Below are 12,883 nucleotides of genomic sequence, written 5' to 3'. Positions count from 1 at the left end.
AGAATTAATATATATATATATATATATATATATATAATAAAAAGATGTGTATATGTATAATATTGGGATGAAACGAGATGCCTCAAACGGTATCTTGAGTTCCATCCTGTCTTGACCCCTTCTCTTTCATGTCCCACAAGCATCTTATCCTAATTATTTTGGTTGGGACAATCCTATCCCAATATGATCGGAATAGACATGAGTCTATTAAGATGGGTACAAAGCACAATTCTAAACATATAACACATCGAAATCTAATTGTCTTAGTGGCAAATCTATTTTTTATTTTTTATTTTTTTAACTTGAAAGAAATCCTGGGTTAAATTGTACAACTACTATTGCTTACATAGTATAAAAATACTTTGCTTTTATACAAACAAGATAAGATAAGGTAAAATAGTGATTTATATGTTTAGGCAAAAAGAAAGCTTATTTTTTTGTGTTTTCCTCCAAGATTTTTAGTATATAACGAAGCACCCCATGGACTCCTCAATTCCACCAACAATGGCTTTCAATGCACCTTCCCTTTCACTTCTTGTGCTTGTACTAGCACTTTGCATTTTCAGTTCTTCAATAGGGAAGGTGCATTGTGCTGCTGGCACTACCACTGGCATTACCGTGTGGCCCCAACCACGAAATTTCTCATGGTCTTCTCCTCAGCAAGCCACTCTCCTCTCTCCTTCCTTCACCATCACCACCAACGCCGCCCACCACATACACCTCGTCGCTGCTGTCAGCCGCTACCTCCGCCTCATCCACACCGAGCACCACCATCCTCTTGTTCCTCCCTCCGCTGTCAATTTCTCCGATAACACCCCTCCCTTGCCGTCCCTCACCATCGCCGTCGCCGACCCCGCCGCTCCGCTCCACCATGGTGTCGATGAGTCATATTCTCTCACAATTCCTACAACCGGACCCGCCAATCTCACTGCAGCTACGCCGTGGGGCGCTATCCGAGGCCTGGAGACGTTCTCGCAGCTCGCATGGGGAAATCCGACTATCGTGGCCGTGGGAGTGTACGTCTGGGACGCGCCGATCTTCGCTCACAGAGGGGTTTTGCTTGATACGTCGAGGAATTACTTTCCGGTGGAGGATATTCTGAGGATGATTTCGGCCATGAGTATGAACAAGATGAACGTGTTTCACTGGCACATTACGGATTCGCATTCTTTTCCGTTGGTGGTTCCGTCCGAACCAGATTTGGCCGATAAGGGGTCGTATGGCACCGATATGCAGTATTCTCGTGCCGATGTTCGACGGATTGTTCAATTTGGGCTTGATCATGGTGTTAGAGTTTTGCCTGAAATTGACTCACCTGGTTAGTATACCTAATTTGAAAGTCACGATCTATAATGCCCAAGATGCAAACAATTTTTGTTCTTTTTGAATTTGAGGCTCCTTGTGAATAATTTTAAGACCACAAACATGGATTTTTTTTTTTCCCTTAAAGATTTGAGATTACGTGAGTATATCTATACATATCTCAAAAACTTTCAAAATTTTTTTTTTGTAAAAAAATTTCAGAATTCAAGAAAAATATATTGGTGAAATTGAATCTTTGACATTCAATTTATGATGTAATGACGGAGAAACATAAAAGACAGACTATGAGATTATGTACTGAGTCAACTCATCCTTTTTTTTTTTTTAAATGTAATCATCATGGTAAAATACAAAAATAGGAGAATTTGGTTATATATGTATATAAATATGTAGTGTTATTATATTCTAATTGAAACTATAAAGCTCTGTGGTAGACTGGTAGGCCATAACCGTAAATCTAGTTATTCACTTTATTTGGATGCAACTTATCGGCTAATCCCTCCTAAGCCATTGGCATCGGCCGGATAATTGATTATTAAAGTTTGAAACTTCACTGTGTAAGAACAGAAAACTGATTGATACCCCCCCCCAAAAAAAAAAAAAAAAAACAGAGAGAGGCTGATTGATATAACTGATTTATCTATACTTTTCGTATGACTTGAATGTTTAGAACTTCGGATAAGTAATTGTTTCTGTTAGCATTGGCACTTTATTGAAGTCCAAAATTATTCCGTTTTCCCAACATGATTCAGCTTTTTAAAACGGTAGTTCTGAGGATTATGATACCTGTCATATTGTGTTTGATGTGTTTAACATTCATATCTAACCCTTCAATTTATGCTTAGGTGAAGTGTTTTGTAATCAGTGTTACTGAAAAGTTAGGAATTGCCCGGTTCATTGAGTTCAAAAACGCGCAAAGAATGTTCAGGACTGATTATTAGTCTACTCATAAGGAATGCCTTTTGATTAGTAGTTGTTCAGCAGTTTTTGTTTAACATTCGAGTTTGAAGTTTACAGCTTGGGGCACTGTCGTACTGATACTTTGTCTTTACTATAACCTTTATTCTAATATAAAAGCTTTATACTTGAAAAACGGAGCCCAATGTGTTTGATATTTCACATTTTATATCTTGCATGTATCATATTTGGGTCATTATGCATTTAGACAATGCTGATTACTGTTCAAAAGAAAATGGAACAGGATCTGTATGTATCGCATCTCTTGTTATGCCAATGTTTATAATTTTCAGGTTACCATGATTACTGATTAAAAGAAGCTGTGATTTGACTGACAGGGCACACAGGATCTTGGGCATTGGCATACCCTGAGATTGTAACATGTGCCAACATGTTCTGGAATCCGCCAGGAGGTGATCCACTTGCCGCAGAACCTGGAACAGGACATTTGAATCCCTTAAATCCTAAGACCTATACTGTGCTTAAGAATGTCATAAAAGATGTTGCCTTGTTATTCCCTGAACCATTCTACCACGGTGGTGCCGATGAGGTCATCGCAGCTTGCTGGAAAACCGACCCCACAATTCAAAGCTTCCTAGCTAACAATGGAACCGTCAACCAAGTTCTGGAGACATTCATCAATTCCACTCTCCCTTATATCTTATCCCTCAACCGAACTGTGGTCTATTGGGAAGATGTGTTCCTATCCGACCAAGTTCATGTTCCATCCACAGTCCTTCCTAAAGAAAACGTGATTCTACAGACATGGAACAATGGACGCAACAACACGAAACGGCTTGTTTCTTCTGGATATAGAACCATTGTTTCGTCTGCAGAATTCTACTATCTGGACTGTGGTCATGGGGAGTTTGTTGGGAATGATTCCCAGTATGATATTCAAAGTGGAAACCAAGGGAATGGAGGGTCTTGGTGTGGACCTTTCAAGACATGGCAACTTATCTATAACTATGATATCACGTATGGGTTGAGTGAAGATGAGGCAAAGCTGGTTCTTGGTGGGGAAGTGGCATTGTGGTCTGAGCAAGCAGATCAAACTGTGTTGGATTCAAGACTTTGGCCAAGAACATCAGCGATGGCGGAGTCACTGTGGTCTGGTAACAGAGATGAGAAGGGCGTGAAGAGATATGCAGAGGCCACAGATAGATTGAATGAGTGGAGAAGCAGAATGGTAAGCAGAGGCATAGGAGCTGAGCCCATTCAGCCACTATGGTGTGTTAGGAATCCTGGTATGTGTAACTATGTATAAAAAACTGATAAACACTCACCGAAATAGGTGTCACTATTATTCACTGATTCAAACACTTGATGATACTTTATTGCTTCCTTGCCCAGCCCATGCTAATTCATTCTTCTATGAGAATGATTGATGTTGTCAGTCAGTTGTAATTGTAAATGTTTTGATTTTGAATGTGATTAAGGGCCATTTGTTTAAGATTTTAAAAAAAAGAAGTGATTTCAGTCAGGTTAAACCTGAGAAAGTTGTTGGGAATATGATGGGGTTATTGGGAGAATTTAAGTTAAATGCGTCAGGAATGTGTTGAAAAAACAAGTTATTTGGAATACTTAAAAAATAAAAAGGTACAAAAAATTATTTTTTCCAAAAAAAGCTTCATGATTAATTTAAAGTTTTTCAACAACTCAGGTGTTAAATTTAAATCACTTTTTTCTTTAATTCTTAACAAATTGGCCCCAAGTCTGATTCAATTCATTGTTAAATGTTAATGATATGGTCTTATTTCAAAAATTATTTTGATCGATTGTTTGTATTAGGACAAAAACTTGTTTCAGTCATTGAGAGATGCCATCAACTTGTCAGTATCGATTTGTTATTCTAAAGTTTTTGTATCACTTTTTGTACAACAAAAGTATGAATCTATTTCATCCCCCCACCCAGAAAAAAAAAAAAAAATCCAGAAGCATGAGGTTCAGAGTTATGAGAACTGAATTAGCTGGTTCGATCGGGAACTGATCACATGAATAAGATATAATGAGAAACCCAAAAAGGAGAAGGACCAGTCAAAATGGGTAAAACTAACTGAACGGTAATTGGACTTGTTATGTAACTTTCTTTTTGTTCACACATATACTTGGCAATATATATATATATATATATATATATAAGTATAATTTTTAACTAAAAAATCACAAATTATGAACATGAGTGATCCACGTGGTATTACACTTTTATCAAATATTGATAGTAAATAAGTGAGGCAAAAGTACATGTACATTAAAAGAGGGAAAAGCATAAAGCTGGATCCAATTGATCCTGTCTATAGATCGGTCTTATTTTTCTGGAGCCTGGGTCATAAAGTGGGCCTTGGTGCCCCAATATTCATGAAACGGGCCTTTTAATCGGACCCATATGCATCTTCGTTGTTATTTTTGTGGTTTCTAAAATATCCACCAACAATGAAATTGATAGTGTATCCACTCCTTGCATAAAAAAAGAAGTCGTATATCATAATATTGAAAAAAGTAATTTTCAATAAAGTCTTAAAAAAATACTTCCTCCATTATGGATTTATCCATCAACAATGTTGCCCCTCCTTGTTAAATCCTTCAATTGGCAAGAGATTTTAATAAATAAGACTTATATACTTATTCTTATATATTTAATATACTTTTATCAAATCAAATTAAGACATGAAAATTTTAATGTGTTATTAATATTAATAATAAGAATTTGTTATAAAATAAATAATCTATACAAGATATATATATCTTGACTTAATTAAAAACAAGCACCTTAAATATAAGCATTAATATATAATTTTTTTTCATTTTAATATTAGTATTGATGGTGACATGCTAGCATTAATTTCTACTCTATCGGTCTTTTTTTATAATATTTAGATTAAAGTATACTTTTAGTTCTTTAATTTTATATAAGGTTTTAATTTGGTTCTTTAATTTTATAAAGTATCTTTTTAGTTCTTCAATCATAACATTATTAATTTTAAATGATTATTTTTGTATCAATCATTGTTATTTTTAAAAAAATTAAACTTAATATGTCAACATTTAAGAATATTTTATCAATATTTAAAAATTTAATGTAAAAATTTGTTAGGATAAAACTAATATTGTTAAGGTTAAAGGACTAAAAATACACTTTATAAAGTTAAGGGATAAAAATAAAGTATAATGTAAAATTAAAAGATTAAATATATATCTTAACATAAGATCTAATTTTAAGAGATATAATATCCTTTTGGCAAAAGTATACTTTCGTCCTTTAATTTTTTATAGCATTTCAATTTAATTTTTTAATTTTACAAAATATCTTTTCGATCTTTTAACCATAAAACACTGTTAGTTTTAATTTGTGTCAATCATTATTGTTTTAAAAAAATAAACTTAATATGTTAATATTTGAAAATATTTTGCCAACATATTTAAAAGTTTAATGTAAAAATATTTTATAATAAAACTAACAGTGTTAAGATTAAATAATTAAAAATATATTTTATAAAATTAAGTAATCAAAATAAAATGTTACTCCCTCTAATTCTATTTATAGAGCAAAGAGAGAAAAATTTTTTGGTTCAATTTATAAGTCACATCATTAAATTTTCATTAAAAATTTTTCAATTTGACCTCCATTGAATGTTGGAGAGAGAAAATACATTGTTAAAGCATAAATATTTAATAAGGGTAAAGTTGAGAAATTATTAAATTTTTATATAGAGTTAATAAGTTTTAAGGTTTTTCTTGATTATGGTGAAACATGTTAGAAGTGCTTTATAAATAAAATAAGAGGAGTATATAAACTTAAAGGACTAAAACTACTCTCTTTGTCCTAAATTATAAGACATTGTTAGATAAAATCTCGCATATCAATAAATTTTATTAAATATATTCAACAATTTTATCTTTTTAAAATAAAAATATAAACTTTCAAAAATATCTATCATTTAATACATTGAAAAAAAAGGGACAAAAATTAATTATAGAGAGAGAAAGAACAATATTAAAATTGATGCATTTAATAAAATTTTAATCTATTTAAAATATCTTATATTTTTTAATAATTTTTTTAAAATATTTTATAATTTAAAAAGGAGGGAATATGTGTTAGGATCATTTTCACAATTCTAAGCAGATAAATAGGATGCAAGCACCTAGACGAAAGTTCCCAGGTGGGTATTCATCATGACTTGATCGTGCACAATTTATAGGGCCATTTATGTTTTCTGGAAATTACTAGATTATCCCTTTTCCGGAAATTATTTGTTTATCTGTGTTTCTTTACTGTCACGGATCACCATAAATATTTTGGACCATACGTGGAATCAACTGTGGAAAAGCCAAACTTAATAATTTAGAGATCTTCTTTTTCAATCAATCCAGCTTTCATCAAATAATTAGAATATGCTGACAAATATACCCATAATATATGATTAGATCATAATAATTTTATAAAAAAATTAATTATTTAATTCTTATAGTTTTAATTTAATTATAACTTAATCCTTAAACTTCAACTCATTATAATTCAATCCTTATTATTTTGACTTAATTGTAACTTATTCCCTAAATTTTGACTCTTACAACCCATTCTTTATAATATTAAACATTCAAAATATTGGTCCCTATATGGTAAAAAATAAAATTTTAAATATTAACATGATGTTACAGTAGTTTAAATTTTAATCTCTATAAAGATTATAAACCTTAAAATTTTAAAGTAGTTTTAATTTTATAGTTTTATTTTTTAAAATATAAGGATTAATATTTTAATTAGTTAAAGCTATAGAGATTGAGTTGTAGGAGTCAAAATTCAAAGATTGGGTTTACAATTAAATCAAAACTATAATAACCGAATTACAACAATCAAAATTCAAAACTATAAGAATCAAATGATTAAATTTTTCTAATTTTATAGGACAATTTTCACTGACCAATGGTAGATTAGTGTATTTAATGAGTTACAACTATAAAAGATTAATGAGTTACAACTAAATTAAAATTATAAAGATTAAATGATTAATTTTTCTTAATTTTATAGGACAATTTTCACCGACCAATGGTACATTAGTGTATTTAATCAGTTATAACTATAATGGATTAATAAGTTATAACTAAATTAAAACTATAAATATTAAATGATTAATTTTTTCTAGTTTTATAGGACAATTTTCACCGACCAATGGTACATTAGTGTATTTAATTCACCAAACCTGTTTTAACATATCGATTAGCGGCGTGCGGAGTGGTACAAATAATGATTATCATGAGATTCGGTCATACAATACTTAGAAAATCACCAAATCTTAAATTATTGGAGGAGATGGTGTACATAATGAGGGTTTCGATCGTGATAGTTGTTTTGGATTTTTAAAAAGGAAAACGTATCTTGATAATTTTAAAGTGTTGATAAAACCGCTAATAGCTGTATTTGAGAAACTTTGAATGAATTTAGGCCATTCACTGGAATATTGGATCCAAATCTGTGACTAATATCTATACATCACCGCTTACACTGCCTCAAGACACCAAAATTTCAGGTTCCTTTTGCTTATTTTTGCAAACGCGACAAGCTAAGAAGTTAGCCGTTCTGATTTCTTCTAGTGTGTGGCAAGCAATGTGAAATGACGAAGATGAGAGGGTCACTCCAAGCGGCGCCTATCATTCCAAAGCAACATTTACTTCCTATTCTAACACTTCTCTTTATCTACACACACAAGAACATATAAAGAAAATGATTCAAGTAGACTCAAACCAAAGAAATTAATAAACGCGTTTTTCTTCTGATACTAAACCATGAATCCTTCTCACTTTGTGCCTTCACTTCTGGTTCTGCTGGTTCTGCTAGCTGCTTCATCTTCCAGTGATGGTGCAATTACGTGTGACCAAGCAGTAGGGTACTTGAAGCCATGCAACGAGTACTTGACCGGCCCGACTGGGGCGAAGCCGCCGCCGGCGTGTTGTGACGGAGCCAAAGCTTTGGTTGCTGCAGCTTCTACGCCGGAAGATAGGAAGGCTGCTTGTGAATGCGCTAAAGCTGCTGCTAAAACCATCAACGTCAATCTTCAAAATGCTCATGATCTTCCTGATAACTGTGGCATTTCCTTGCCGTTCGAGATTTCTCCTGACTTGGACTGCAACAAGTACGTTTTAATTAATTAACAATTATGGGCCGGTTTGTTTAAAATTAAAGAAAAAATATCTACGAGGGCACCAGATTCAACTGAACGAAGGATTTGGCTTACTTTGCATTTCGGGTTCATGTTTTGGATATGCAGTTACATTAAATATAAATGCCGAAAATATGTCTGAGGTATTGGTGAAGCTGCTCTTGCTAAGAACAGTCCCGCATAGTCATAGTGGGGAATTAGACTAAATGGGTGGTGGTAATATCTCTGGGTTTTCCAAATACTGGGGATGGAATAAAATAAAGAAAATTAAATTGATTTTTTTATAGTCAAAATTAAAGTGATTTTATTTAAGTTTAAAGTCTGATTTGTTGGGAGTTTTAATTTAATGGTTTTAAATTAGTAAAAGTGATTTTTTTTAAAAAATGGTTTCCCTTTCACTACTCTTCAAGCAATTAATAAGGCTTGGTTCTGAGAAATTTTAATTTTAACAAGATTGATTCATAAAAGTCGGGTAAGTTAAATCAATCATAGAATATCGGCCACAGAAAATGATTATGTCGGATATATTTTGTTTGATTTAATCTATTTAATAATGCAAAGAATCATATAATTTGATATATTTATATATTCTGGCAAAAGAGAGATACGTTTATTTTTTTTGAAAAAAATTTATTTACTTAGCCTCATATATTTAAGATGCTTATTTTTAATAAATCAAGACAAGTGAATATTTTTATAGATTATTTATTCTATAATAAATTCTTGTTATTAATATTATTAACATATTAAAATTCATTTATTTTGATTTGATTGCATAAAAGTATATATAAAGTATGTAAGTCTTGTCCTATTTTTTTTTTCAATGATGTATTGCATGAAATTTCAAAAATTGGCAATGATAACATTTTTTTTTTTTTTGCATCTTTAATTTGATGAATTTATATCTATCTTTTGCAGGATTGGATATGGCACAATTGTGGAGGGCAATATGAAGTAGCTGAGAATTGGAACTCACATATATGTTTTAATATGCAGATACCTATATGTAGAGGAATAACTTATATTAATGAAACATGGAATTTACATATTTGGTTTCTTGAAATTTCTTATTCCCGTTTTGACTCCCACTTTTTATATTTTGTTACACATGGCATGGCGATCTTATTCTGAAGATTATTTAAATTTAAATTAACTTAGAAGATTATTTTTGCCATCAAACTATTTGTTTAAGAGCCAAGCGTTTCCTATTCAATTTTGATATAATCTTCTCCTTCAACTTAAAAAAAAACTTAAATTATAAGCTCAATAACCATTTAAGTTTTAACCTTAAATTCTTTTTTGATGTATTTTAAACTTTGAACATTTAAATTTGAGATAATCTAACTTCTATCATTAATTTTAAACAAACGTGGGTTTTGTGGGTCCAGAAATTCTCTTCCTGTCTACCTCTCTCTTCCTTCTCTCCCTTCGTTCCTCTCCTTTCGCTTTGCTTCTAAATCAGTGAAAAGAAGAGCCAAATATGTGGAGGAGCATAATCCCTCTTCCTTAGCCAAAACCTATGGCCCTCTCCTCTCCCTCCAGCTAGACTCTACCATCGAGAGGGATCTGGTGCAGTTGTGGCATTTCAGGAATGACAAGGTAAGAGATAGAGGAAACAAAGCGGAGAGCGAGAGGAGAGAGAAGAAGAGAGAGGGGGGAGCAGAGCGGTAGAGAGGGAGAGAATTTTTGGATCCCACAAAATGGATGTTTGCTTAAAATTATTGTAGGGGATATATTGTTACAAGTTTAATTGTTTAAAATTTAAAATGTATTAATAATTTTACAATTAAAAAATAATCTAATAATAATGGTTGCAGGCAATTAATGATAGTATTTTATGATAGAAATTACTCAAACTAACTATATTTTCTAGTAATCAAAAGCAGTATGTTTTAAAAATAAAAAAAATAAAATAAAAACAATTTTAAGATGTTTTTATTTTTTTTGTTTTTAAAATTAAAAAGTAAGAACAGTTTTAAAATCAATTAAATCCAAAATATTTATCCAAATAATCTTGGGACAATGACATTTTAGTCCCAAAAGACTAATTTAATATCAGTAAAGTCCCAACAAGTTGAAAAATGTTAATAAAGTCCCACGGTACATCGATTGAAAAGATAAAAACGAAATCACCCCCTCTCTGTATAGCAATAGGTGATGTGAAGGTTTTTTTTTTTTTTTGGAGCAAATATAGGTGATGTAAAGGTTGAAAAATCATTTCTCCACGTTTACCAATTACCCTCAAAACTCTATCTCCCTTCCTCCCTTTCCCCAACAAAATCCAAAATTCTAGCCTCTAATCTTTAAACAAAATTCTTAAAGAAATAAAAATAAGCAAAATTTATGACAGAAATTTTTATTAATTACAATGATTACATTTTCCTATGAAAAGAATATTTCACAGGTTACAACTTATAAGTTTTAATATAATATAGCAAATAAATTACTAATAAATGTATTATATTAAAATTATTAGGTTAAATTAATAGTATAATATTAAAAATTTAAAATTGTTATATTTTAATATATTTTTATTTTATAATTATATATTTCATTTTTATATGGAAATAATCACTAATACATATCTTGTTTTAAAATTCGTAGGTTAAATTACATTTTTTTTAAATGAAAAATTACTTGCAGCAGTAGTTGGATTTCGGTAAATTTATTTTGATTTGTTATATCATATAAAAATGCATTCCTTTCATACCACAATATAAGTCATTATTAATTGATTTATGTTTTAAAAAATTTCTTAAATATTGATTTTCTAAAAATTCACATATTTACATTTATACCCTTGAGTGTAACAAATATAACTTTTGAATTGTTCAAAACATCCTCATTAATTACTCAATAAAGTAAAGATGTACTCTCTCCATTAAAAATATAAATCATTTTTAATTGAATCTCATCTTATAATAAAGTAATTATTTATCTTCAAACTAATTTCATGTTTTTATATTTACCCTTATTTAATATGTTTTTTTTGGGGCCAAAATTTAATACCATGGTTCACTTTAAAATAAATATAAGTGATTTATTTATTAAGAGTATTTTTAAAAAATGCACAATAATTACACTTTGAAACCCTTAAAATGCCTTATATTTTTTAATATTTAACTATTTCAAAAATACCTTACATTTTTTAATGGAGAAAGTATTGAAATAAATATTTATATAACTTCTACCAATTATTTTATATTTTTAATCAAATAAAACTTCTAGGAAATGATTTATATTGTGCTCCAATATAAATTATATCTTGTAAAATATTTTTTTAGAAAATGTTAGTCATTATAGTTGATAAGAATTTCTGTTCATAAATTTTGTTTATTTTTTAATTTTTAAGAATTTTGTTCAGAAATTAGAAGCTAGAATTTTGGATTTTGTTGGGGAACGAGTGATAGGGAGATAGAGTTTTGAGGATCATCGTTAAACATCACCTGCTGCTTTACAGAGAGAGGGGAATGATTTTGTCTTTTCCTTTTTGATCAATGTACTCTGGGACTTTATCAACATTTTCCAATTTCTCAGGACTTTACTGGCATTAAATTAGTCTTTTGGGATTAAAATGTCATTCTCCCAATAATTTTTAAAATTTTTCTGTTTTTAAAAGCGGAAAACAGTTTTTTAAAATAAAAACTAAACACGTCCTAATTATTTTAAAAAAAAAATCCTAACTAAACTTATTTCAGGAAATATAATATGAAACTAAGTTTTAATTTCTCACGTGCTTACCTGCGGTACTCTCTTTGATTAATTTGGAAAATTATTAGGTGCATCCAGAGCTTTATGGAGATAATAACACAAGGCTTTTTGCATTTTGGACAGTGAGTTCATCAACTTCTTGGCAACCAAAATTAATGTGGTTTCTTCGAATGATCATGGTCTTCAACATATGTCACATCACCATTAAAACCATTGTCTGTCTTTGGTGATAATAATTCCCAATATCACATCACCATTCTCATCAGGAAGGTACCAACATTTTTCCTTGCAGATTAGATACTGACGCACTTTCTATTAACAGATTTGAATCTCATCACATGAGAACATGAGGTGTGGCTGTTGTTAGACTCTTTATATTAATTATGCTTAAAAATAATTTACTTTATCAAATAATTTAAGTCATTTGATTAGACACACACCCTAAATTTTATATATATTCTTAATCTATCTTTTAATTTTTAAATACGTGACTTCTTTGATTGGTTTGCCTAAATGATAGAGTCAGAAAATGTTAGATCTCTTATCATTCATAGTTAGATCTCTTATCTGTAGATATTTATAATATTGGATCTCTCTAGTAGGCCCCTACCTGATTCTCAGCCTGAAGAATGAACAGGTTGCATATTGCAACTCGCTACTTAGGCCTACTCGTAGTATGCCCAAGCATTTTGGGCTGGATAGCATTAGGTTGCCTTGTCCAAGTGGCATTG

The 12,883-nt window shown here is 30.7% G+C and overlaps 2 protein-coding genes across 2 annotated transcripts; both read left to right on the top strand.

Annotated features, from left to right (window-relative positions):
- Nucleotides 1-488: 488 nt before the first annotated feature.
- On the top strand, nucleotides 489-3,733 carry LOC129296711 (beta-hexosaminidase 2-like). Its single transcript, XM_054935288.1, has 2 exons — nucleotides 489-1,318; nucleotides 2,619-3,733. Exons 1-2 carry the CDS (start codon nucleotides 505-507, stop codon nucleotides 3,545-3,547), a joined length of 1,743 nt encoding a protein of 580 aa, XP_054791263.1. The 5' UTR covers nucleotides 489-504; the 3' UTR covers nucleotides 3,548-3,733.
- A 4,309-nt stretch (nucleotides 3,734-8,042) lies between these two features.
- On the top strand, nucleotides 8,043-9,480 carry LOC129296709 (non-specific lipid-transfer protein 4.1-like). The gene is made up of 2 exons (XM_054935286.1): nucleotides 8,043-8,414; nucleotides 9,360-9,480. Exons 1-2 carry the CDS (start codon nucleotides 8,068-8,070, stop codon nucleotides 9,397-9,399), a joined length of 387 nt encoding a protein of 128 aa, XP_054791261.1. The 5' UTR covers nucleotides 8,043-8,067; the 3' UTR covers nucleotides 9,400-9,480.
- Nucleotides 9,481-12,883: the final 3,403 nt, after the last annotated feature.

This window comes from Prosopis cineraria, unplaced genomic scaffold (genome assembly GCF_029017545.1).
Source record: "Prosopis cineraria cultivar Desert tree isolate PC_DT_omini unplaced genomic scaffold, ASM2901754v1 PC390, whole genome shotgun sequence".
In the NCBI taxonomy this organism is placed as follows: Eukaryota; Viridiplantae; Streptophyta; class Magnoliopsida; order Fabales; family Fabaceae; genus Prosopis; species Prosopis cineraria.
Note: the sequence above shows the minus strand (reverse complement) of the source record. Positions and strands in the feature narration are given on the sequence as shown.